This window comes from Salvia splendens, chromosome 17, assembly GCF_004379255.2.
Source record: "Salvia splendens isolate huo1 chromosome 17, SspV2, whole genome shotgun sequence".
Taxonomy (NCBI): Eukaryota; Viridiplantae; Streptophyta; class Magnoliopsida; order Lamiales; family Lamiaceae; genus Salvia; species Salvia splendens.
In genome coordinates, this window is record NC_056048.1 from 10,066,748 (window position 1) to 10,094,287 (window position 27,540).

Genomic DNA, 27,540 nt, shown 5'->3' on the forward strand with positions numbered 1-27,540 from the left:
GTCTTCCCCTCTTTCTGTAAAAGACGCATGACCCTCATGCGTCGTTAAAAAATAACGAAAAAAAATAGAGACGCATGACCCTCATGCGTCTTTATGAAAGACGCATAATTGTCATGCGTCTCATTAAAAGGAGACGCATGAGGGTTATGCGTCTCTCCCAAATCCGGAACAAAAAAAAAAAGTCTAGTACAAACGAGGAATGATAGTTGTGGTTTAGAATAAAAATAGAAAAAACCCTATAATTAACAAACTTCGCGAACCATTACGAAATAACGTAAAATATACTATATAGTAACTCTCTTCAACGTTACATGGAATGCATCATTAACATCCCATAATTAGAGAAACACAAGTCAAACGTAATCCTAATTCCTAAGACAACACTTGCTACAACATCAAGTTACCTGACATTGAGATCAGATCTGGCTTTGTACACCAAGGCAATGGCCAGCAGAAACGAGAACGAAACCCATAAGTTATATCAGACTAAAGCGATGCTGCTCTCACCACCAGGTGGTTTCCTGACACCACCAAAATAGTCTCTAGACTCAGCCTTGCCATCCCAAAAGATATCATTTCCCCTCATTTCTTTCAACTTGGCCACGCTCAACGGCTTCTCAGCTGATCCCGGAGGAACGTCTCCCTTGAAAATGTTGTTTCCTGTCATCTCTGCAAACTTTTGGTCGTGAATTTTCTTTGACGACTTCACCACTTGTTCGTCTCCGAATAGTATGTTGCTCTGACCCCCTGCAGGCTGCCAGTATGCAGACAAGTGAAATTTTAGAGCAGATACAAAGATTTTGATGATGGAATACAAAACTCACGTTACAAACTTTGACAGAAGTGCGTAGAGCTCGCGGTGCAGGTTCTCCTATATCTTTGTTTTCCTTTATTCCAGTAGCCCGTGCAGATGATCGAGCTGGAGCTTCGCAAGGAGGGCCAAAGATGTCAGTACCACTCAGTTCCTTCGATTTGGCATCCGAGATTATCTTCCTAGTCTGGCTCTCCGAGTCACTTTCTATCGTCCCACTCAGCTCAAGCTGCTTTGCCACCCCAGGGACAGTGCTTGGCTTTTTAGGTGAAATCTTCTCTTCTGTGCTGAAGGAAATCTGACTTATCCCTATTGCAGCTTGCTAGTATTTAAACAAGAAAACATATCAAGAAAAACAAGCCAACTCAATCTCCTGATGCATGCTCTGAAAAAATTGCTAATACTATTACTATAAGAGCTTCGAAATTCGAATACCTGCACAATGCGAACAGATGTTCGGTTATTGAAATTACCATCAGATACTCCAGATTCTGTTGAACCATCTTCACTGTCATCGGAAAATATTTTACTACCATTCATCTCCTTCAGTTTATAGCCGGAGCAAGGCTTCCTAGAAGCAGCAATGCGAATAGTGAGGTTAGCTAATCAACAACAAAATTGGAATTTTTAGTAACTTATCGAAGAAAGGCATACACTGCGGAAAATCTCAAGAGACAGAAAGAACATATTTAACTATAGTTCAACTATTACAGCAACTTCATACATATATTATTTATAGCCAAGTCCTCTAAAACCTATCCAAACAAAGTCCTATCAAAATAGATAACTTGATAGTTGAAGTGTATCAACTCTGAGACATAACAAAATAGTAGTAGATCACTTGATTAACCGATGACAAGATCATACATAAATGTTAGATGTTCTTGATGGTTGAAGATCAGAATTTCATTTTGTTCACTAGGTGCAGCAGGTCAGGTCGAGATCACTCCGAGTTGCTATTTCTTAAACCTATCCAAAACTTTCAAATATAAATCTGAGATATATCATTCATATTTGCCAACAGATTCATCGTAAAAGTTAGAATCTGCAAGATTGCAATGTAAATTATTTCTTTAGCTAGTAGCTTTTCAAATAGACTAATGCATCTTCTTCGACAATTCAAGGAAACTTTAAAACTTGGCTGGCGAAATTATCAAAAGCAAATCTCAGTAAGTAATTCAATAATCACTAGCTAGGCAAGGCAAATAGACAAAATCAAATCCATAATTATTGGAGAATTACCTCTTATTAAGATTATCAGCTTCTTCATCAGTAATGTGACCGCCAAACAGCACCTTACCAACTCGATCCGGCGGCTGAAAATGATATAGAGAGAGTGAGGCATTGTGGCGCGGAAAGAATAGGTGATTTATAGGAGGTACCTGGTTAGCACGAGCGGTGGAGGAAGGTGCGGGCGACGGAGCTTCTGACCAAATGAGCAGATCTGAAGTGGAAGTGTGAGACTTCCGAACAGGTGTTGCTCTCGACATTTCTATTTCTCTTTCCCCTCTCCCTCTCTCTCTCTCTTTGGTAGCAGCTTCTCTTCTTCTAAAATTGGAACTGGGAAGTTTAGTTTTTAATCAGCTACCTAAAATTACTAAGTTCAGTTTTGATTTATAAATGTTTTAAATTTTGAATCATAAATTTATACAGATTCAATATTATTCCATCTGTTCCAAATGAAACACGTGTTATTCGGTGCCAAATTTATGAGTTAAATGCAAATATGAGAAATAATAAAGTATAATAGATAATAGTAAAATAGAGAAAGTGATGTTTATATTTTAATAAAGGGATATTGATAGTTAATATTATGGAATTTTTTAAAAATGAGTTTTTTTCATGAACTTTTAATTTGACAAATAATATCATGATGTTTACCTGAGTTTGTTATTTTCCACAAATAAAATTTTTTTGCGTATATTAATATATTGAAGAATAATTTAAGAGGATGTACTTCAAGAAAAATCATCGTCAAAGATTGAAGAACTTGAAACTCTCAAAGTTGTTGTCGAGAAATTACGGAAAAAATCCGTATCTCGATATTATTTTTCATCGATGGAAAATAACAAACTCGGGTAAAGTTCATGATATCATTTGTCAAGTTTAAAGTTCATGGGAAATATTCAACTTTTTGAAAGTTTCATGATATTTGAGTTAAAAAAATGTGTCATTTAGAGCATTCATGAAGCATAGAAGGAGAGGGGTGTATCGCATGTCACGCCAAGTTGTGCGGGGTAGGGGGGCGCTGGCAGGGGCGAACACATGTATAATAAGGGTGGGGCTAAAGCCCTTAATAAACTTTTTTTCTAAACTTTTTTTCTTGTGTAAATTTTTTAAATTTATCCAAGTTTAACACAAATTATTATGTAAAAGCCCCGATAAAAATATTCTAAACTACCCAAAAATATATTTTGAAATAAAATTTAGAAATTTAAGCCCTTATCATTATTTATTTCTGCATCCGCCCCTGGGCGCTGGAGGGTTGTCACGGGCAGGAGAAGCCACCTATTGCGTGCGGGGTTAGGGGTGGGTGATTTATTAATGTGAAAAACTTATCATTATTTATTTCTGCATCCGCCCCTGGACGCTGGAGGGTTGTCATGGGCAGGAGAAGCCGCCTATTGCGTGCGGGGTTAGGGGTGGGTGATGATTTATGAATGTGAAAAAAGCATACCTGATTATCTTGGTTTGAAGAAGAAATCTTGAAGAATTTTTTTTTTGAAAAACGATTTAGATGGGGAATGGCGGAATGCGACGAAAGGGAGAGAGGGAAACGCGATGGAAGGAAAGCATACGTGATTGGTAGGCGGTAATAATAAGAAAATTAGGTGTCATGATGTTGTAATATTGGCCTCTAATAATTTTACTTTGCTTTATATTTAATTTAATTCTAAAGTGAACTACCATAATAGTCTCTGATCTTGTCGAAAATGCATAAATGGTCCTTCAAAAAATTTTATACTAACATTTTGATAAGATAAGACTAAAATAACCCAGACACTAAAAATGTGAATTTTTTATGTTTAAGGGCATTTTAGACTTTAAATACTGTCACACTTTAACCACTCTAACGTATATGCTTATAATAGATAAATACAAATACAAGTAAAGAAATTACATATTAATTATATCACCATACAAATACTATAATTATAAAATCCATCATTTATTAGGATTATTTTAAAAAAATTCCAAATCACAACATATAACCACAAATATTAAATATTATCAATAATTTCATATCTATATGCATATGCCTCTATGTTCAATTTATTATTATGTGACAAATCAAGTCTAGTATCTGCCCGGGATTTCTATTGTATACGACCCGTAGATCCTTTTTATTTATTTGACCTTTCCACGAAGGCCCCTCTTTCATATTCGACCTTTCCACGAAGGCTCCTCTCTATATTGACCTTTCCACGAAGGCCCCTCTTTGCTCTTTGTATTGAGCCATAGGTCTATTGTCATTGTATATATGCCACGTAGGTCCATTGCCATTGTATATCAGATCCAGGCCAAGACCGTCACATATCCTCTTTAATCCAATGATGCAGATAATTCTAATGGTATATGAAAATATGTCCATTGCACCACTCACATATCCATTTCGTATTCCACCAAATAATTTCAACACAATATATAAAACATATTCATTGTACCACTCACATATCCATTTCGTATTTCCACCAAATGATTCCAACACAATATATAAAACATATCCATTGTTACCACTCACACATCTATATCATGTTTCATATAATATATTTATTCATTTCAATCCAACATATAGTAATTAATTATATACTACATATAAAATTAAAAGTACAATTTATACCCACATTAATCCGACAGATAATTGAGCCGAGCTTCTGGTTCTAATCTCTACTCCCTATTTAGTCTCCCTCCAAAATTATCTTCTTTCTCATTTATCATATCTATGTTTATATCTGCCGAAGAAAAAGTCTTATCTCTTAAGAATAGCTAACAGTGGCAGATCCAATGTATAACAAGGGGGTACAACTGTACCCCAAATTGTAGCACCCGGAAAATTGTGACTTATATTATTATTTTTTTTTTATTTGATGGCTTATTTTATTTTAATTAATGTGGATGTGGATGTGGATGTGAATGAGAATTTCTTTTGTGGAAATTGAGTCTCTATGTGTTTGAGTTAATTATGTGAAATTAGTTGTTGTGAGTTATGTGAGTTAATGTGATTAAGCTTCCAGTGTGTGAATTAAATTAAATGGGATAATGCATAATCATTCTAGCCATTTTATTTGAAATTTTCGGCCCTTTCTATTTATTGGAAGAAATATACTCTTTCTTGGATTTAATTAATTGTTTTGGGATATTTATCCAAATTAAATCCTACCATACCTTGACAAATCTTTCCTTAGCCTATTTAAATTGGGATTTAAATTATTTCCTTGTGGAAATACTTATAATTTTCGCCCCCTCCCTTCTTTCCTACTTGGAGATTCTTGAATTATTTTGTTCCTATTTTGTGGGATTCTTTCTCTCCAAATAAATTTGATTTGAACCATCTCTCTATTTAATTAGTCAAAAAAATCCCACAACCTCAATTTCCTTCAAAAGTACACGCCTATTCCCTATTCTTTTTCTTCCACAAATTTTTATTGTTTTATTTAAGTGGGGGAATAAATCCTTGAATATAAATAGAAAACCCTAACCCTAATCCCTCATTCACACGCCTCCCACTCTTCCTCTCCTCCCCCACACGTTTTTCTCCTCCCATCCCATCTCTCTCAAGTGCTCCAAATCAATTCTTCATTCTTGCTTCGATTTGGAGTTTGAAACTCAAGATTCGTTGAGGAATCGAACCACTCGTCGTTTCTACCGATTGTTTTTCAAGAGAAAGGTATACTTTGAATCATCCTTCTCATTCTTATCATTGAATCCATAAATTTTGAACCTCTCATGCATATAGTGAGTGTAGAGATCATAGATCTCAAAGTTAATCGGTTGGGATTGAGGGTTACATGAGAAAATATATGTGTATGCGTTTATTGATGTGGATGAATGAACTTGTGGATGATACGTTGGTGAATGATATGTGAATATATGAGAACATGGTGGTGAGATCTTTTTAAAGCATGGTTATGTGTTGGAAGCATGAATATATGTGTTTGGATGAATGATAGATAAACCCTAATTCGAATTTGTGAAGCATGAAAACTGTGGTGTTCGGACAGTAGATTCCGACGTGTGTTTGACCAACCAAACGATCTTATTTTGGCACGAATTTTTAACTGAGAAACATTTGAGATGTCTTCTGTGTTGTGTATAAATTTCAGCCTCACTTGACGAAAGATGAATTTTAAATGAATTTTTAAAGTTAACTGCGCAGTTCTGTCAGAAATTATATTCTCGTCCAGTGAGTTTCATTTTTGATTTGACCGACCTAAAGATGTGATTTTGATGTGCAATTTTAATTGTATAATCGTTGATGTGTCTACTGTATTGTGGTAAAATTTCAGCCCCAACGGAGGTCGGATGGATTTTTAATGATTTTTACAAAACGACCGCGCAGTTCTGCCAGATTTCTGTCATGTTAAAATAATACTTGTTGTCAAGTTTTGAGTGAATAAATGATACATGTGTGATTAAGGAACGTATCTTATGGCATGGTTATGTGTTATACGTTGAGGTATACTATGGGGTGTTTCCTTATGTTGGTGAACGTTTGGGATGTGTAATTTAAGAAAACAATGAAAGGAACGATAGGACATGCATGATAAATTGTATTGATGGAAGGCTGATTGTGTTGTATTATGTGGTTATGATGTTGATAAGGGTTGTTGTGCGTACGTGGGTACGAAGAGCATGGATTTCAATAAAGTTGTGAACCGTGTTTGTAGGCAATCGAGGTGGGCTTCCTTTTACTAAAATTCTTTTATGTTTCGAAATATGAATGTGGAGCTATAAGGGTGGTTTAAAGTATTATGTCATGCCATGATTGTTTTGATGTTGAGATTGTTGTCTGATGCCTAGTTCGTTTGAGCTTGCTCCGTTAGGCTATAGGGCTATGTTGAGATTGTGCTTGATGCCTAGTTTGTGAGTTCGCTCCATTAGGCTATAGGGCTATGATAAACGAATTCGGGTCTGAGTAGGGCCGCAAACCCTATCAGGCTGTGTACACAGAGGGGATCGTGAGCCGTCCTTGCTAGTCGGCCGGTCTCGTGGGCGAATAGTGTGGCCACACTTTCATCGCACTATGGTAAGAGGATGTGATTAATTGATTGACGAGAAAGTGGGGAGATTGTTTTGTCTGGCCAGACTATGAAAATATTTTTGTGTTCTCGATGATATTTCTTAACTACATGTAAAACTCGAGTTCACTGGTATGGATGACATAACTGTTATAAAATGTTTTCGGCATGAGCCCATTGAGTACAACAAGTACTCAGCCCTGCACATCTTTTTAAAATTTTACAGGTTGAGCGGGATGTTGCGATGGATGTTGAGTGAGCTTTAGAAATTCCCGGATGCGTCGTGTCTTCATACATGGGCGTCATCCTATGACTCTCCTTTGATGCTTGTTTTTCCGCTGCCTTGTTTCGAATCGTTCATGATAAAGTCTTTCATTTTTTCCCACACTACGTTATGACATTATTTACCTTGAGACATTAATCCGTTGTTTAACTATTCGATAGACCAAAATATTTCTTTTTGAAGTTAATTGGGTTTTCATATTCAATCTCGTCCTTTATTGTTGTCTTTCATTGCGTCCCCCTTTTCTTCCCCGCTCCTTAGTCCCCCTAGTCACGTTTTCCCCGTCTTCACTAATCACTATCCTTAGTAAGGGCGGTCGTGACCAAATATTTTCTATTTAATTATATAGGTAGACATGTTTCATACTAACACCGAATTGGTGCAGTGGTATCCGACCTCTAATGTTAGGTGAGCCATCCGGGTTACAACTCACAAACTATTGGTATAAAATATTTAAAATTAGTAGTAGAAGAAAACTTATCGATTTTAAACTTTAAAGCCCTATGTCTCTATTGTTAAATATCGTATCCCGAAATCAAAATTTTTGGATCCGCAATTGATAGCTAATCGTACTCTCGTATGACACTTCTCTCTCCTTCCTCTTGCCATCTCTGAGACATAATTATATACAATATATATTTAACCGATTTGTTGGCTTAATACATTTTACATGATTTACATGAAATAGCCAACATTGTGTACACATAGTCATTATGTAATGTACACGTATAATTATATTATACAACCTCTATAGAAATTGGTGACTAATCTACTCCATGCAAATACACGTGCATACACAAATATAATATACTAAGAGCATATAACCTATATAATTATATTAAATTATTTCAATCAAACTACATATATTTACATGCACAAAGTTGTACTTCCATGCACACATTCACATACGTAAATGAACTACAACTATTTAATTCTATTACCAATTAAACGAAGTTAACATGTGAATAATAAAATATTTATACATTTGCTAATTACATTCATACATATATTTGGATCACTTTAATTGATTACTATATAAGATATACATTAATATACATTTTGGGTCAAGGATGTTACAAATACGGAGTAGTATACTATTTTTGTAATTTTAGTTATTTAAAATAGTTTATTGTCATTATATGTTTAAAAATAAATACAGCCTTAAAATAGTTTAATTATACTTTACTTAATTTTAAAATTAAATATTATTTATTATAAAACTCAGTCTATGAAAAAAATATTAAATCTAAAAGTAACTTTTTTTTAATAAAAATATTAAAGTGAATTATAAAAAATTCTTTTTGCATGTGGGATTTATTTTTAATTAAAAATTTAATTAAATTTTTAAAATTTGAGAAGTAAAAATATTATAGTCAACTATAGTAATTTTTTGCTTTAAAAATATTACTTAAATATTTAAATTTTACTATACTTAAGTGAAAAATAAATATTTTAATTACATTAAATAAAATATAGTATTTTGAAAAAAAAAATTTTAAGTATAATAATTAAAATTTAAGTGAAATTATATCTAACCTAAATTGAAGTGAACTCTTGCAAGTGACTTTTATTATAAAGCTCAATTTATACGTTATTCAAGTAATTGTTGAAAAATTTAAGTGAATTATAATTCAGAAGAAAATGTTTTATGTTGTAAAAATATAAATTAAGTAGTACTAGAAATGTAAATTTTTCCTGTCCGAAATGGTGCTTTTATATATGTCCAAAAAAATTGCAAGACTGAAGAGGTACCAAAACTGTGATTTCCAAATACCAAAAATGCCCTTCATGACATTTAGGGGATTTTTCAAATGCAGAGGGGTATAAAAGACGAACAGGTACCAAAAAGGCTATAGAATTTTTTTAGGGATCATTAGTGCATTTTTCAACAAGATTAGGGACTATTAGGGTAATTCACTCTTAATTTTATTATGAATTTTAGGAAGATGTATATTTTTAGTGAAATTATCAGTTTAAACAAATTATTTGTGATATTTGTATATAACGTGAATATAAATTACTCCCTCCGTTCTATAGTAGTGGAGTCATTTTTGCATTTCGATATGTTCCATAGTAGAGTCATTTCTCTTTTTAGTAAAAGCCAACACATTTCTTTTCACTTACTTTACTCTCTCTTACTTTATTCTCTCTTCGTCTCTCTACCTTTTTTATTTTCTACTTTATTCTTCCTTTACTTAATTCACTCGACACAGTTTTTCTTAAATCGTGCGTCGAAAAGAAATGCATTCACTACTATGGAACGGATGGAGTAGAAGATAGTACTCCCTCCGTCCCACAAAGTTTGTCCCAGTTTGACCCGACATGGATTTTAAGAAATTGTTTGACCTTGTATTAAGTGGAGGTGAGTAGTGGAATAAGGATCTTACATTGAGGAGATTCTGAGGTGTATTTAATATCTATTTTTGGTAAGATTCTAAGTGCGACAAATCTTATGGGACGAATAAAAATGGTAAAATGAGACAAACTTTGTCGGATGGAGGAAGTAAGTTTTTAATTTTTTAGAATTTTTAATTTCTAATGTTTTGGTGTTTTAGTTTTTTTCGTAATTAATGAATGAATTTAGTTAGTATTAATAGTATAGTAGTATTTCTTAACATGAGTTCAGTTTTATAATTAAAATACTCTCTCCGTTCCACTACAAGTGATCAACTTTCTATTTGGGTTGTCCCACACTATTAAGTGATTGATGTCACGACCGCCCTTATTAAGGATAGTAAAGACGGAGAAATCGTGACTAGGGAAGGGACTAAGGAGCGGGGAAAAAGAAGGGGAAAACAATGAAAGACAACATCTTAAACAAAGTTTCAAAAGAAAAGTTTTAATCGATTAAACAATTAAGCAGCGGGTTAATATCTCAAGGTAATTAATGTCATAAAGTAGTGTAGAGCAAAACGAAAGACTTTATCAAGAACGATTCGAAACAAGACAGCGGGATAAAGGTGTCTAGAGAGTCATAGGGAGACGCCTGTGTATGAAGACACGACGCATCCGGAATTTCTTAAGGCTCGACTCAACATTCGCCGCAACATCACCGCTCAACCTGCACATAAAGAAAACATATGCAGAGCTGAGTACTTGACATACTCAGTGGACACACGCCAAAATATTTGATAAAAGTTATGTCATCCATACCATAGTGAACTCGAGTTTTAACATTTTAGAAAAGAATATCATCGAGTATCACAAAACATTTTCGTAGACTGGCTAGTCAAAACAATCTCAACATCAAAACAATCATGGCATGACATAACACTTTAAACCACCCCTATATCTCCAATATCATAATTTTGAAACGTAAAAGAGTTTTAGTAAAGAAAGTCCACCTCGATTGCTTACAAACACGGTTCACAACTTTATTGAAATCCTTGCTCTTTGTACCCACGTACACACAACAACCCTTATCAACATCATAACCACATAATACAACACAATTAGTTTTCTATCAACACATTACTCATGCATGCCATATCGTTCCTTTCATCGTTTTCTCATATTGCCCATCCCAACGTTCACCATCATAAACGATACGAACCCTTTGGCATACATCAACGTGCAACGCATAATCACATCATAGGATAAGTTCTTACTCACACATGTATCATGTATTTCATTGAAAACCTGCCAACAAGACTATTTCAATCAAGATATGAATCTGGCAGAACAGCGCAGTCGTTTTGTAAAAATCATTAAAAATCCATCCGATATCATTTGAAGCTAAATTTTGGTCACCACACAGTAGACACATCAAGGTTCATCCAGTTAAAAATCCACACCAAAATCACATCTTTAGGTCGGCCAAAAACAAAAATGAAACTCACTGGACGAGAATATAAATTCTGACAGGACTGCGCAGTTCAATTGAAAAATTCGTTAAAAATTCATCTTTCGTCAAAAGAGGCTGAAATTTTTGACACAACACAGAAGACAATTAAAATTTCACTCAGATAAAAATTTGTGCCAAATAAGATCGTTTGGTCAGCCAAACACTCGTCGGAACCTACTGTCCGAACACCACAGTTTTCATGCTCAACATTTACAAACTAAGGTTTGTCTATCATTCATCCACACATACATATTCATGCTTTCAACACATATTCCCGCTTCAAAAACGACATCACAACCATGTTCTCCTATTTACACATAGCATTCACCAATGAATCATTCACAAACTCACACACACACATACATACACGCACATACACATACTTTCTCATACAAACATCATTCCCAATCGATTAATTTTTAGATCTACGATTTCTACACTCACTATATGCATGGGGGATCAAGAAACATGGATTCAATGGTAAGAAGGAGAAAGATGAATCAAAGTATACCTTTCTATTGAAAAACAATCGGTAGGAATGACGAATGATGCGATTCTTCGATGAATCTTGAATTTCCAACTCCACGATGATGCAAGAACAAGGAATTGGTGAAGGATTGGTGGAGAAGGATAGGAAGAGAGAGACGTGTGGTATGGAGAGAAGAGAGAGGCGAAAATATGAGGGCTAGGGTTAGAGTTCTTTTAATTTATAGTCTATGATAAATCCCACAATTAAATAAAGCAATTAAAACTGTGGAAGAATAAAATAGAGGTCAATGAATAAATCCCACCATTAAAAGGAAGATAGGCGTGTAGTATGTGGGGGAGTAATTTTCGAAAATTGCTATTTAATTTGCATAGATATTTATTTGGTATTTACTTGGAGAGAAAGATACTCACAAAATAGGTAAAAATATATTGAGTATCTCATAAATAAGGTAACAAAATAATTCGAGCATCTTCAAGTGGGGAATTAAAAAAGGGCGTGTATAATGGGAAAATCAAGGAAAAATACTTAAATCCTCAAATCAAATAGGAATAGGATTTAAATTTGGTAATTTCTTGTAGGAAAAGACTCCCACAAAATAGGTAACAAATAAAATAATCTCACAAATAATTGAAAGGCGTATGTGCGAAAATTATGAGGTTTTAGAGAAAAAAAAGAATCAAATCCTAATTAAAATAGGATATGGAGAGATTTGGCAAGATGTTGTAAGATTTAATTGGACTTTAATTCAAGAAAAGAGATAAACAAGATACCAATTAAATCTACAAAAATAATTCTCTCTCCTAATTAATAGGAGATTTCAAAAATCTCAAGGGATGGCCAAGGGGTCGAAAATCATTTAGAATAGCATAGGGATAATTTGGTTTGGATTTAATTTGGATAAATATCCCAAAGCAATTAATTAAATCCAAGAAAGAAAGTATTATTTCCAATAAATAGGAGGGCCGAAAATTTCAAATAAAATGGCTAGAATGATTATGCATTATCTCATTTAAGTTAATTCACACATTGGAAGCTTAATCACATTAACTCAAATTTCACATAATTAACTCAAACACATAGAGATTCAATTTCCACAAAAGAAATTCTCATTCAACATCCACATTAATTAAAAAAAATAAGCCATCAAATAAAAATAATAATAATAATAATAATAATAATAATAAAAAGTCAAAATTTTCCGGGATGCTACAATTGATCTCCTCTTAAAGCAAAAAATCTAAATATTTTCCTTCTTTTACTTTATTCTATCTCCTTTACTTTATTTCATCTTTCTTATTTTATTCTCTCTTTATCTCTCCGACTTTTTCTCTCTCATATTTTATTCACTTCATTTTAACTTAATAAATACCATTTCTTTAAATCTTGTACCCAAAAGAAATTCATCACTTGTGCTGGAATGAGGAGTAGTAAATAGTAATGTATATTTATGTGAGAAGTGTGGGAAGGGGTGTGGCGAGAAATGTCTAATGTAAGTGTTGAGGCCTATGCATGAAATAAGGGAGTAATAACATGAAGGGAAGTGTCCACTGCCCATGCTGTTAAAGTATCTCCAAGAGGAGAGGTAAATAGAGAGGTAAAATATGATAACGGCTAAATTTACTTTTTAGATGGAAATTAATTTCTAAGGAAAGAGGTAAATGAGAGTGTTATACTTTTTCTCACTTTAAGATGTATCTTTACCCCTCCATAAAAAATATGATAAAAGGGAAAAATCTATTTTTTTTTCTTGGCTGGAGATAAATAAGCCAACAAAATCTCTACAACAAAATTGAGCATATATTGACACTGGTTGTTGGTTAAGAAAATAATTCTTGGTTAAGAAAATAATTCTACCAATAAGAAACAAAATACCATTAAATTCCAACTCTAATTTTTTAAATAAAAAACAACAAGAATCAGACTCTCGCCTCATTCACTTTTGTTCCCAAAGCCAAAGAAATCCTTTTCAATAAAAAAATAAAATCGAAGGTACAAATCTAGAAAAGAAGATAAAGGAAAGAGAATTGTGTTTTGAGGGATTGGGATAGTGCTTCGGTTCTTTGTTTGAAGGAATGGGATTAGATATTATAGACTAGGGATTTGGGTTCATGTAGAACAGGCTTCGACCATTTATAATATTTATAATATTCTCTCTGTTCCATTAAAATAGACTAACTTTATAATTTTTTGTTATTCCTTAAACTTAGACTAGTTCTACATAAGAAAACTTTTACTTAACACTACTTAAGAGCATCCACAATAGCGGACTAGCTGACGCTCTAGCCACCGGCGTGCGGCTAGGGCGTTCGACTAGTCCGCTATTGCGTTAGGCTAGCCCGACGGATGAAAAACCAACGCCCTAGAGCTAGGGCGCGAACAAGAGCGGCTAGCCGATTTTTTATTTTATTTTTCTAAAATATCCTAATCTCATTTCATTTTTTTTCTATGTTTTTTTTTCAATTCATTTCGTTGTTGTTATTTTTGGTGTTATTTTTTCTCGGGAGGGCTAAGGCGTCGGCTAGCCTATTGCTAACCTATTACTGAGCTGTGGGAAGTCCTGATGATGTGAAAAAATGTGGGAAGTCCTTGATGATGTGGCATGAGGTGTTTTTGGCTAGTCCTAATGCTAGCCTATTGGCTAGTCTGTGCTATTGTGGATGCTCTATAGTATAAACTTTATAATCAGCTAACACTACATTTTTTATTTCTCTCTTACTTTATAAACTGCACGTTACAACGTGTCATGACAAAGAGTACTATTTTTATGAAACAAAAAGCGTATATTTTAATATTTTAGTTCATAAATTGTAATTTTTGAAAAACAATCATGAAAATAATGAGAAAGTACAAGCCTATATGCATTATTAACAAATTTAATAAATTATTTAATACTTGCAATAGGGATGAAGTGTGTTTATGGTTGGCAATTGATTTGGGTGAAGTCTTATTGGATTTGTAAGGATCTTTATCGGGTTGACCAGTTAAGAATCCAATAATTTTGGATTATGTTCTAATTGGATACGGATAACCCATTAAGAAATTAATATCAATTTTTTTTTAAAAATAATGCTATATTTTAATTCTTTAATTTCATGTTAATCAGGTTTAAATCATGCAAAACGAATTTTTATTGTGTAAATCGGGTTTAAAATTAGGTTAAATCATGTAATATCAGGTTTTAATCATGTCATGTCAGGTTTGGGTCGTTATCATGTTGTTATTGTATCGTGTCAACCCATATTATATCATGTCGTTAACGGGTTCGTGTCGGGTGCAGGTCGTGTTCAGATTTGAAAGTAGCAGATTGGGTTTGTATACGGGTTGATAGTTTTCTTAATATATCGGGTTCGGGTTAGACCTTATTGAATTGATCATTATCAGGTTGACTCGATAACGACTCAATCTGCAAGATTTGTCGCCACTAAATGTAGGAGTTTTTTTTTTTTTAAATAAATAAATAAATGTGCCGTGTAAAATAATACGCGATGAAGTGTGCCTACCCTCTACGATGGTTTGTGCGTCTTCTTTTATCCATTGTTGATAGTCATATTAATGAGTAATGAATGTATTAATAGTAAAGAAAGTGTTTGATGCATATAATAAAAATAAATATATATTAATAATAATATATTATGAAGTAGTGTCATTAAATGTAAAAAATCAATTCTTGTCGAGTGTATCAAAATAACAAAAATAAAGTATTTTTGTGAAACAAAGGCAAACCCGGATAATACCCTCCGGTTCGGATCGTTTGACCCACTAGCCCGTGTATAATTTACCGTTATCGCAATCTAAGAGCATCTCCAACCATTATACTAAACTCAAACCCGTTTTAGTGTAAATGTCACACTAAATATTGATTTTACTCCAACCATTTACATTAAACTCAAATTCAAGAGAATATTCATCATTCATTTATTTTTTATACTTTTCAATCACACCTATAAATTGATCTAAATTACACACTAACCCATGACCCTTTGTCAATAATTTAAATTAAATTAAATTAAATAATATAGTGTAATAAGATTTTTTTTTTAAATTAAGATTATGCCAATTTTTAAACTAATAACAATTATTGAAAAATGAAAATTATGTATTTGTAATAGTATCTATACATATATAAAAGGCGAGTTTTGACCTTAATTTGAATATTATTGAATTTTGGGTATGAATTTAAATATTTATAAGTTTTGAGCAGGATGTTGAATATTTATAAAATTTGGATGCAATTATTTATTTAATTTGTGTGTCAACTTTTAATGCAACTAGTATCACGCCTATGCTATGCACAAATTAATATATTTTTAAAATATTAATTTTCAATTTTAAATTAATTAAATAAAATTAGAATCAATATTAACAATGAACAATATGAGTAACAATTTTAGTTATATGAGAATCAAAAATCTATACAAATCAACATTGAAGCATAATAAATTTGAAACAAGTCACATAATATAATGTTTAAGCATTAAATCATGGAGTAGGAAGATAAAAATCTATCACAATAAAGAATTAAAAACAATGGATAATTACTCTTCAACAGAGCTCATAGGTAAAATAACTCGTTTGGCATCTTTAAAGCCACCCGCCTCACCTAAAACTACAATAAAATAAGGAACAAAATCAATTTGCAATGCACGAAATCAATAATAAATATGTATAGCTACTTTTGTCTAACAATTTGTATAGTTTTCTATAGAATTAAAGACAAATTAAATTATACATTAAATTTACCAACAAAATAATCCTTTCATATGATTAAACCTACTTATAGATATGTGTATAAAAAAAATTAGCCAATTATAATTTCAACATAGATTTTTTAACATGGATCAACTATAAAGTAACATAGTCAGATGGACTAAAAATGTAATCATCAGTATTGAAAAAATATTATAATTATTAAAAAGAAAAAAGAAAGAAAATGGTGACACTAAGCTAGACATTTTGAGTTTTACCTTCTTTGCAAGATGAGTGAAGGCCTGAATATATTGCTCGACAACTCTTAAACTTGCTGTCTGCATACTTAGTGCATTACACAATACTTTGCGATCCAGATGATGTGTGTATGTGAGTGTCTCAAACTTACATAGCTATCCCTTCTGCAGTAGATAAATAGTAATGAATAAAGAAAAGAGATTCACATCAACACCACCATGTTCCTTGAGGGCTTTTGATACCACAGCTATCCCTTCTGCAGTTGCTTGTACTCTAGCACGGATAGCTTCTGCTTCTGCTTCTGCTTCTCCTTCTCCTGATATAGCAAAAAATTAAGGGATAAGCATAATTGGAGAACCCAATTTTTGATACAAAAATAAAAAACTTAACCGCTAAAATCCTTTTTAAGGAATACAAAAGGTCAACCAAGCTTACTCCCAACTTAAACTTTTTAGGCATAAAATATGAATTAACCATTGGAAATTGTATCACCAGCATGAAACAATAAATACAAATGAGATAACTGACCTAAAGCTGTGTTGACCTCGTCCATCTTCGCAGCTTCAGATTGAAGGATCACACAGGTTTTCTTTCCATCTGCGATATTAATATTTGCCTCCTGTTTTAAGGTCAGACAATTAATTTCGTGAATGAAAAGAAGCATAAATATGCATCATCTTATACTATTTTACATGCTAACACCACAAGCAGCATGTAGTAATTTTTTCATTATTAAGAGTTAATACATACCTTCACTTTTCGACAAATATTTTTTTTGGAATAAATGAATTTAGCCTATGCTCAAGAAAAATTGCAAATCAATTAATTCATATTTCTGTGAGTCATATTGATGAAACTTGTGGATGCAAGATGCTTTCGCAGACAGAAGAATTAATTGTAAGACAAGAGCTGGCTTAAGTTTAAGAAAAATTATTACCTTCAGATTCTAAAACTTGAGCTTGCTTCAGCTTGCATCTCCATGGCGGCCTTAACTATCCCCTGATTTGGTAAAAGAAGTACCCCACAAAACACATTAGATGGAGCAGAAACTTTAATCATTTTTTTCAAATGCAAACACAAATATTTCTTCTGATAAAATCTACCCACTTATTTCATAACGAAGGCATTGTAATCCCCAACTTTTCGCAGCTTCATTCATGGAAATCTGTAGAACAGTCATTTTAAAATATTTTCATTAAATATGACAATTGACAAAGGATCTCAACTTAATTTTGATTCCCACGTTTACACCTTCATTGTAAAACCTCCCACTCACTCCACTTAGGCATTCATAGTTCACACGATTTTAGTTACCCTTTAATTATGCATTTTTTATTTAATATAATTTTTTAAATTAAATAGCAATCTTGTAAATTTTTCCAAAACTAATAGATAACTGAAAAAATGTATTTGTTATAACTAATAATTAGGTCATGTACTGAAAAAATGTATTTGATTATACTATTAATTTCTCTAAGACTTCGCAATTTAGTGAATATGAATAGGTTGTCCATGTCGTGCGATATACGTGTTTAAATTGCCAAATTAATTACTCCATATAATAATGATTTGATATTCTTTATACGTATTTGCTAACTTATATTTCCTCCGTTGCATCACGAATTTTCTACCAAAGAAGACTTTATTTTCAGTATATTAATATTCATCTATTTTAAGCACTCTTTTGTGTTAACATTCTTCAGTGATCTTAAGCCTAACAATACTTAACCAGTCATCAAAGTCCAATATGTGCATGTTTTTGAGATGACTAAACGTGGAGCCTAATGTAATTTCCTTGGAATGTGTTTTCCATGGTTGTACGGTAGAAGTGTTAGTTTCGTATCTTAGTACATTTTTTAGTTATTTATCTAAACTATTAATTATTAAAAAAATTATGTAGGAAAATAGGATTCAAGGAACATTCCCTGCATTTTACAAAAGAAGTTAAGTGATCAAATTAAGAATGATCAATCGTTTCTATTTGCTTTTTTTTTGTGAGAAATAGAGTTCAGACTCCTACGACAAACTATTGTTAATATGCTTTGATGATTATTATTATTATTATTATTATTATTATTATTATTATTATTATTATTATTATTGTTATTGTTATTGTTATTGTTATTTAACTTTGTGATAATCATCTAAAAATGCAAAAATTTAACCTATTTACTTATATTATTGTAAAAATGTATGAAAGTATGTATGTTGCAATCATTTCATTCTATTTTTACCTACTAAAATTTTTGTGTAATTTTTTGCATTATATTGAAAATTGTTAGAAGACTTCGTTAATGATTGATTTTATAAATTTCTTTTAATACATAATAATTTGATATTATATACATTGAAATGAAATACAATATGTCGTGCGATCACGGGCATACTAGTTAAGAATAATTATGTACGTGTAGTAGTAGAGTAGTACAGTACTACTACTTAATTTACTAACTTTTTGTCAATTATGTGTGTATTGTTATTAATATTATTAATATTAATTTAACTAATAATTTTTAATACTATTATATTAATATGGGCCCATTAATTAAAAACTACTTCCTCTTCCTCTGTTCCATTAGAAAAGAAATATTTTTCTTTTTAAATTGTCCCATTAAAAATAAATGAACATTATCTCTATATCTACTTTTTTTCCTTCCACTTACTTTACTCTCTCTTCATTAAGGGAGTGTTATATTGCTAACTCAATGCTTAATTACTAACTACAATTAAATAATAGTCATTAGATATTCAAATCAAGAGCCTAGATCATCAGCCACGAAATGTTAATACGATCAACAATAAACGTCAATAAGGGATATTAAGGTCAATTTATGAACAAATTAGTTGTAACTAACTTTTGAAAAATATCTCATAACTTTAAAACGCATATAACTTTCTTGATTTAAATTAATTTTTCGCACAACATATATCAAATTAAAGATAATTTCATAAAGATTCTAACAAGATCTCACTTGCATTTGTTCCAATGTCAAAATTTGAAAAAAAAATTCAAACAATTTCACTTTGTTCGTACAACAACAAATGTCAACATAATATATAAAATATGTCAATATAATACATGTAGAATGTCATTCTTAAAGCAATGTATTGACATTCTCAAAGCATTGTGTTGATATTTTCAAAATGTTATATTGACATTTTCATCCCAAACCCTAATTTAATAGTTTTTTTTTATCTTTTTCGATTTAATTAATAAAAATGAAAATTATACGTGAAAAATTTTAGACCACTATATGTTTTATATTTAGGGATAGAGGGAGTATTTAAATATTACTAGTAGAATTAAATTAGGTTATTACTCCTACGTGTGCTTCTTCTTTCACACCGCAGCTCTTTTTCCTCAAGTTTTTCTGTATTTATTTTACTTTCTCTTCCTTTCCTTTTTTTATTTTAATAATATAAATTGATTTTAATTTGAACGCAATAAATCAAAATACTTTCCTTTTTCTATTTTAATAATATAAATTGATTTGAACTTGAACACAATAAATCAAAATTTTAAAAATATTTTTGATATACTTTTAGTGTAACAGCCGTTAATCTCCAAGCCCAGCTACCGCCCGAGCTACTTATTTGCATCGTCATTTTGACGGATTCCCGGCCGCGCCGCCTCCGATCGGCTGCATCGCGACCACCTCTGTCCGGTAAGTTTTTCATTTTCATTTTGTTTTCAGTTTCCCCTGTGCTGATCAATCTACACCGCCAGTTATGGTGGATTAGGTATTAATCACTTCTACGAATAAATCTCTGATTTGGTCAAATATGGACTATCATTATACTGATTGGTGGAGATGATATTATTATTGTCACTATGAATTAGAAATTTCATTTGCACATGTCAATCGATTGCCGTCATGATAGAAGCATACACGTTTTGAACTGCGAATCTGGTTTATGTTGGTTATTACTCTTTGTGCTAATGTACTGATATGATGTGTATTGGTAGGAGAATTTTGAGGGGAAAGGGTGTTAATGGGACTAACATCTGAGAGTGATGCGAAGGAAGCAATGAAATTATGTATGTTTGATTTGAGGAGGGGCCAAACGGAAGGGCAGGAGTTGGATAAGATTCTCTTCTTTTATCCTGCTGATTTGCCTATTACGAATCAACTCTCGGTTATTGGCCTCAGCGAAGGATTGATTACTTTTACCAGGTTGATCTTTGCCAATTTATCTATCATTACCTGTTTAATTTGGTATCAGAAAGTATATAGCCTTTTAAATGCTTGCCTTTTCTTGTTATGTTTTTACAAGTAATGAATGATTCATTTTCAGTTTGAAATGGAGCAACTAGTTAATTAATTATTGACTCACCTTTGATTTCTTTGCTGGTTGGTTATTAGGCGCCTTACTTTTTGTTTCCTGTAGGATTTTCTCTCCAGATGCTCCATGTGAGGTTATTGAAGCTGAGAAGCATTGTCATGTTTTCTATGAAGTAGAGGCCGATATATGGATGGTGATGGTATGATAATGTTTTCTTATTTCTCGTTTATTGAAAAGCATTTCGTATTGGCTAATATAGGAACAATGTCAGGAGATTATAGTGTTTTTTGTTCCTTTAGTTCCGCTAATGTACTAATGAGACCAGAAGATGTTTGTTTATTTTGTTTGCCTTGCATGAATTGATTTTCAAGCAGTTCAGCGATCGTTTACCTTTCAGTTTAAGAAGTGCATCTTACCTATCTCTTTTGATCAGATTAACATGACTCACATCATACAACTTACTATAAAACCTATACATTTTAAATCCTATTGAAGTGATTTAAGAGGCTTATGAAGTAGTACAATTGAAGCACTATAATGTTATCTGCAAAATACTTATATTCTATATATTGACCGTCTAATTCAATATTTGCAGTTCCTGACTTAATTCTCTCCTCCTTGAGTAGGTAGTAGAAAAAGAGAATCCAGAATCCATTTGGCGGGTTGATGCTTTACGGAGTGTTCTTAAAGAAATCCATTCTCTTTTTGTGATGTTTCATGGATATATTAGGGCACTGGTTGATAAAGAACCGAGTGGAGGACTTGTTAGAAGCCATTTGTACTATTTTATCATGGACTTTTTAAGTGGTGAGTGTTACTTATATGCTAAGCTCCTTGTAGATAAACTATATGATGTTTTTCTCTCATTTGCTATTATTTCAACTTAAGTTACTAATTTCCAGCATTTGAAAACCGATATCCATTGGAATATTGCTGCTGGGGTAATGCTGCAGTTGCTGTATCAAATGATTCACGTTTCATTTGTGCACATGGAGCAATCTGAAGTTGACATTTTCACACCTTGCATTTTCTCTTTGGGTCAGATTTTTCCATCGGGAAGAAACTTCAATTGCCAAATTTTCGTGACTCTCTAAAAGAGCAGGGAACGTTGCAGATGTTAACTGTGGGGCGTGAGGCTGCTATAGAAGTTCAGGTTAGTTTCTAGGTATTCTATGCCTTTTTTCTAATGTGTAGCTAGAGTAATTCCTCATTGATGAGGAAGGATGTTTATGCGGAATATTGTTCAATGTATATAATTGGTGAATGGTACTCTTGTCAGTCAACGAATTTAGCATACTTGGTATAAGACCCGCAACCAGTTCAGAACCCAGTCTGTCTTAAACTAAAAACGGACAAAAAAAATACCGGGGAAAAAGGGGAAGTCCTAAATCATGGGAGATAATTAAGGGTCTTAATTCTTACAACTCAAAATGTCATGCGTTATTTGACGATTAACCTTGATAATAAAAGGCATATAATGATATGGAGTGATAGGTGGGCATACCATAAGCATTCACTAATATATCATCATAGAGAGCATATTGCAGAATTGACAAAATAACAATGAAGAAAACTGAGATAGGAAATAAACAAAAATACATAAAATAAAAGATAAATACTCAATTCTATGACTAATAGGCCATCCTCCAGAAAGGCCACAACAAAATAGTGGAACTAAACTTTATATTTGTACACTGTAAAAGTAGGGAGCAAAGCCTACTTATAAGACTTTGTAAAAGACTCCAACTTGAATAAAACTCTAAAAGATAATACTAGAATCATAAATCAAATCAAACTAGATTTGAACTTATCTCTAACAACTAAATAAATAATATTAACTAACACATCAAATAATGCTTTTATTGTATGGGGGATGACCATGGGTATGCAAAGGTCGACCAGCTAGCTATCCATCTTTTACTTGTTCAATATAATAATTTCAATGTATGTCTTATAATTTCCCTAATTTTGGTGCTAATAGCAGTCTATTTTTGTAAATTGTGTTCCCTTACATTCGGTTTCTTTCAGTCTCTCGTGACATTGTTGGAATCTTGTGTGGGGAACAAACAATGCTACTCAATGACCATGTTCCAGGATCTACTTGTCTCCACAAATCTTTCACCTGTATGGTTTGATCTTTGTATACTTGTTTTAATTCTTGTTTGTTATCTTAATGTTCCCCTTTTGGAGCATCTAATTTCATTTCGATCTGTTATGTTCATTCCTTTTTCTTTTTCAGATCGACACTCTGAACCTATTTACTTATGCTGTCCTAAGGCTAACTCCTATTGCTCTATTCCGTGGAGCAAGTGCATGGTCCTCTTTGCGTAAAACAGACACTGCATGCAGTACTTATGCTGGAGCTTTACAAGTTACTTCTATCTCTGCCATAGACCAATATTACAATTCCCATGATCCACCCTCTCTAAGAAGGCACAATTACCCTTTAGTGAGGCCTTTGCAGCATTCCAAGTGGTCTAAGGGGAAGGATGGTTTTCTTACCACTGATATTTGGGGAACAGAAGTAAATAGTTTACTGCCTATGTGCCCAACAATTTGGCTTCATCTAACGGAGGAGAAAATGTTTTTATTAGCTTATCAACATAGAGGCCTCACCGTTATACTTCTGGTTCCAGTTTCATCTGTCAGTGGAGATCAAGGAATATCTATGCTGAAGCAGCAAATTATTGAAAATGTAAGAGCTTGTTCCTCTAATGTTCTACGAATTGTTTTTTTTTTTGCTTGAAGAGATTCTTCTGTCTTGGATGTGTGCTTATCTTGGATGGTTACATCAGCATGATTAATGATTTTGTTGGTTACATTCAAGATATATTCGTTGGAGATGTTTACTGCTCCTTATAGTATGAAATTGATATTGGGATGTTGGTGTTATTATTCATTGGCTAAGATAATATGCTATTTTCTGCTAATACTAGGCATCACTGAAGATGCTGAAGGTTGAAGAGAAGCTATCAAGAGGATGGGGTGGTGAGAATGCATATCATGTGAGTGGGTATCGTTATCTGTTGGTGGATGGTGATAGATATGTATCTAGGGCGTCTCCACCTGGAAAAGTAACAACTTTGACAAAGGTTAGGCTGCTCCTTTAGTATGATTCCTATCAGTGATTCTGATTTCATCTGGGTCTTACATAGATATACTTTCAAAGGCTATTAGGTGCATGTTTTTAGTTGCTTTGAGTTTAATTTCCCATATTGAACTATTTTGTCTCGCTGCAGAAAATTTGAATTCTGTTAAAGTTAGTTCTGTAGAGAATATTTGCGTGCCACTACAATGGTGGCACATTAATGATAAAGTTGTATAACAAATTTTTCCCTTGTGCTCGGAGTACTGTTGGATGTGTTTTCATGCTGATTTGCATATAGGAGAGACACGTTTTCCAAACCGTGATATTTGTGATCTTATATTGGTCATATCTCATTAGTTATCTTTGTCATAATGGATAGGAATCATTAGTTGCACTAAGTAAGCTCCGTGAAGAGGTCGACTTAGAGAAAGCTAGAGCTAAATGGGACAACTCAGGTCGTGAAAAGGATATAGAGATATGCATTAGAGCCAAAAACAATTCTTGGCTCATTGCCCGACTCGTTAGAGGAAAGGAACTTTATATGGTTCTGGAGAAAGGGAGTGAGACCCTTCTGTTTGCTGCTGATGCTACTGAGAAGTTCAGTGAAAGGTAACATTTTTGCTGATATTCAACAATTCTAATTTCTACCTACGATTGCTTTCTGAAAAATCAAGTTTGATATAGAGAGAGAATATATTTCTGTTCACGTCAGATCAAAAAAGAAGTTGTTGATATTTGAATTATCCACCATAAATTTGCAGGTACTGCAATGGTGCATTTTCCTTGGACTAGGCAACAGTTAAGACAGCCACATTCTATAGATGACTGCTTAATGTATCAAAAAAAGAGAAGTAGAGCTCTAAGAGATTGATGTGTGTGTAGTTTATTAATCCATAGAGAATCTACTGTTATGTTTGTATAAAAAAAATTTAATCTTATTTTTAAATTTTTTTATGGTAATTAGTCTTAGAAGTGATGAAATGACACCAATGTAGATTTTCTAAATAGTAATTGAAATGGATTAGCGGTGCTCAAGTGTAGTAGACTAGTTCTTGTGGATACAATATTCTTCGCTTGCCATTAGGCTACATTAGCCATGCATATTTGCAGGTATAGCTTGTGCAAAATAATAGAAGAGTCAAAATCTCAAAGCTCACAAATTGTGAATAAAATATACTCCATGTTGTAATGGATGATAAAAGAAGTGAATGAATGGTCTTGGATGGTATGAATATAATTGAATTGAGCCTTAGGATTATACTCTTTTGTACTGCTTAAAAAGACAATAGCGAAATAAGATATATGTTGTGTAGTGGGTGTTAAAAGAGTGAATGGATGGGTCTTAGATGCTATGGAATGGTATGAATATAACTGAATTGATCCTTAGGAGTATATTTTTAGCCGGGAGATATACAACTCTATAAAAGAAAATAAATTTGGTAAAATTTGCATTTTCGGGACAAAACCAATACAGCGGACCATTGGATCTGACATGTCCTCCATCGACCATTCTGGTTGACCTCTGACTTCACTCTTGTCAAATTCGCAATTCCGACTTCAAATTTGGTATTTTATGCCCTTAATTTCTTTCTACCCTTTTTTACTATTAAATATAAATTTGGTATTCGCAATAGATATAAATATTTGATATAGCTAACTAAAATAAAAGATATGCTAAATCAAATTAAATTAAGAAGATATGTTGGAGAGTATTGTGATGCGATCTTGGATGAAATTTGCTAGCTCGAGGCTCCTATCAACTTCCTCACGGATGAAAAACACCTTGTCGTCAAGCACTTCCCTAGTAGGTCCACGGTCAGTTTCTCAAATCTGACGCAGGTAATGGTGGAGTAAAAATTAATACACAAAGAGATGTTTGAAGAGAAACAATGGAAGTAATCAAGCAATCTTCTCAGCAAAAGCCATGATAACTAGTGCACATATGAAGCAATGAAGCTTGGGTAGAATAGTCATTGTTACTCTTCGACTACTCGCTTAAACCCCGCATTAAAAATATTATCAATTTTGGAGTATATCCCTTCTTAAGGATGCCCTGTTTTTTTTAAAACTTGATCCATTAACGGATCAAAAAAACAAAAGTTGGTCTTGCTGGAGAAGTTGGGGATGACAGTCGAACCCATCTATAACTAGCTATTCACATGTGTTGAATCCGAGAGAGTTCTAGATGAACTCTATTAAATTCAATCTCGAAATGCCCATAATGGGAAATGCATTGCGTGGAGGATAGTGCGAGCATCACCGTATAGATCGAGGAGCGTTTCTGTATCACCTGAAATCCATTGACTATGAAGTGCCTTATACATCAAACTACCATTGCCCTCTTCGCAATTTGGGAGTTGTGAAGCTCGCTTTGGAAACGTGTGTGCTTTTAATGCTAGGTCAAGCTTCTCAGATCTAGAGAATCCGCTAGATCACGAGGTCTTGGAACTCAGAGGATATCAGAAATCTCAGTCGTTGGACACACTGATTCTGCGTTCAAAACCCTCAACCCGCTATACTATGAATTTGTACAGAGAAGCAGGGATCGATCCCACAAAGATGGACGCGTAAGAAAGCATTTAGAAGACCTTGGATATGGTGAATGGCTGCTGCCACACAATTTTGGGTTGAGGTATAACTACAGCTAGACCTAGGAACGAATTAAACACTAGACCTAGGAAACTGAAAACATCATGCTGACATCGAACTTCCTCATAACTGCGAGATATTAAACTAACTTCTTAGACCGAGCAAACAACTTCCTAATATAGCTAGACAGAAAGTGAGTAAACAACGGGGACCATTTTCCAGAAACAACAAGTACGGAATAAAAGCTGCAAATAACAAACTAAGGATTTAACTAACAACTATCTGCATTTCATTACCTGAATCACACACGAACATGAAGAAAACAGAGCATATTTCCAGATTCAAACAGAATGTAAAAGTTTGGATGTCGAAAACTTGCAATTAGCCGGAAATAAAACAAATCTACATGTACTAGACGGAATGAAACGAAAACACGAAAAGTAGGCATCAACTCCGATCACTCTGTTTCAGATCCAAACGTCGGATGCTTAATCCACTCCGGATCCAAGCATTCTGAACCCAACAACCAACAAAATCAACTCCATAACTTCTGATTCAACCGATCTATCCCGATCAACACAAGCTTTCAACAATTCTGCGCAAACTCAGTAAACCAACACAAAAATCACAGTAACTACGGTAAACTCAAAACCAAATGCATCCATGATCGAAATCAACATCAGTAAAGTAAATTCGGAAACAGAAATTTGCATAGAAAATGAGAATTTGACAGAAAACAGAGCCGAGCTTCGAACAGCGAAGCTCGGTGAAATTCACGATGACAAACTAAAACGAAAGCAATAAATTGTATCTTCGCCCTCTTCAAGGACGGTGTTGCCCAACTACGTAACAGCAATTGAAACCCGAAACCCCCTCAAGTTCCCGATGAAACAAGTGTGTAGAGTGTGCGAGTGAGCTAAGAGAGCCAAAAGTGCCGAGAGACGAGAACTCCCCCAGCCTCCAAAAAA

The 27,540-nt window shown here is 33.3% G+C and overlaps 2 protein-coding genes across 5 annotated transcripts; one reads left to right on the plus strand and one right to left on the minus strand.

The window, feature by feature from the left end:
* Window positions 1-242: 242 nt before the first annotated feature.
* On the minus strand, window positions 243-2,395 carry LOC121773662. Of its 2 annotated transcripts, none has more exons than XM_042170560.1 (5): window positions 2,194-2,395; window positions 2,054-2,127; window positions 1,247-1,382; window positions 834-1,133; window positions 243-754 (listed from the first exon to the last, which is right to left on the minus strand). In XM_042170560.1, exons 1-5 carry the CDS (start codon window positions 2,299-2,301, stop codon window positions 482-484), a joined length of 891 nt encoding a protein of 296 aa, XP_042026494.1. In that variant the 5' UTR covers window positions 2,302-2,395; the 3' UTR covers window positions 243-481. The 2 variants fall into 2 exon arrangements, with proteins under 2 accessions (XP_042026494.1, XP_042026493.1); XM_042170559.1 differs by having other exon boundaries at window positions 825-1,133; window positions 2,194-2,393.
* Window positions 2,396-20,121: 17,726 nt separating this feature from the next.
* On the plus strand, window positions 20,122-25,018 carry LOC121774929 (vacuolar fusion protein CCZ1 homolog B-like). Of its 3 annotated transcripts, none has more exons than XM_042171841.1 (11): window positions 20,122-20,276; window positions 20,579-20,786; window positions 21,001-21,094; window positions 21,522-21,702; window positions 21,798-21,836; window positions 21,939-22,048; window positions 22,924-23,019; window positions 23,135-23,590; window positions 23,832-23,987; window positions 24,363-24,592; window positions 24,745-25,018. In XM_042171841.1, the coding sequence occupies exons 2-11, from the start codon at window positions 20,605-20,607 to the stop codon at window positions 24,773-24,775; spliced, it is 1,575 nt and encodes a 524-aa protein (XP_042027775.1). In that variant the 5' UTR covers window positions 20,122-20,276; window positions 20,579-20,604; the 3' UTR covers window positions 24,776-25,018. The 3 variants fall into 3 exon arrangements, with proteins under 3 accessions (XP_042027775.1, XP_042027774.1, XP_042027776.1); XM_042171842.1 differs by having other exon boundaries at window positions 20,124-20,276; window positions 20,582-20,786; XM_042171840.1 differs by lacking the exon at window positions 21,798-21,836.
* The last annotated feature ends 2,522 nt before the right edge of the window (window positions 25,019-27,540 follow it).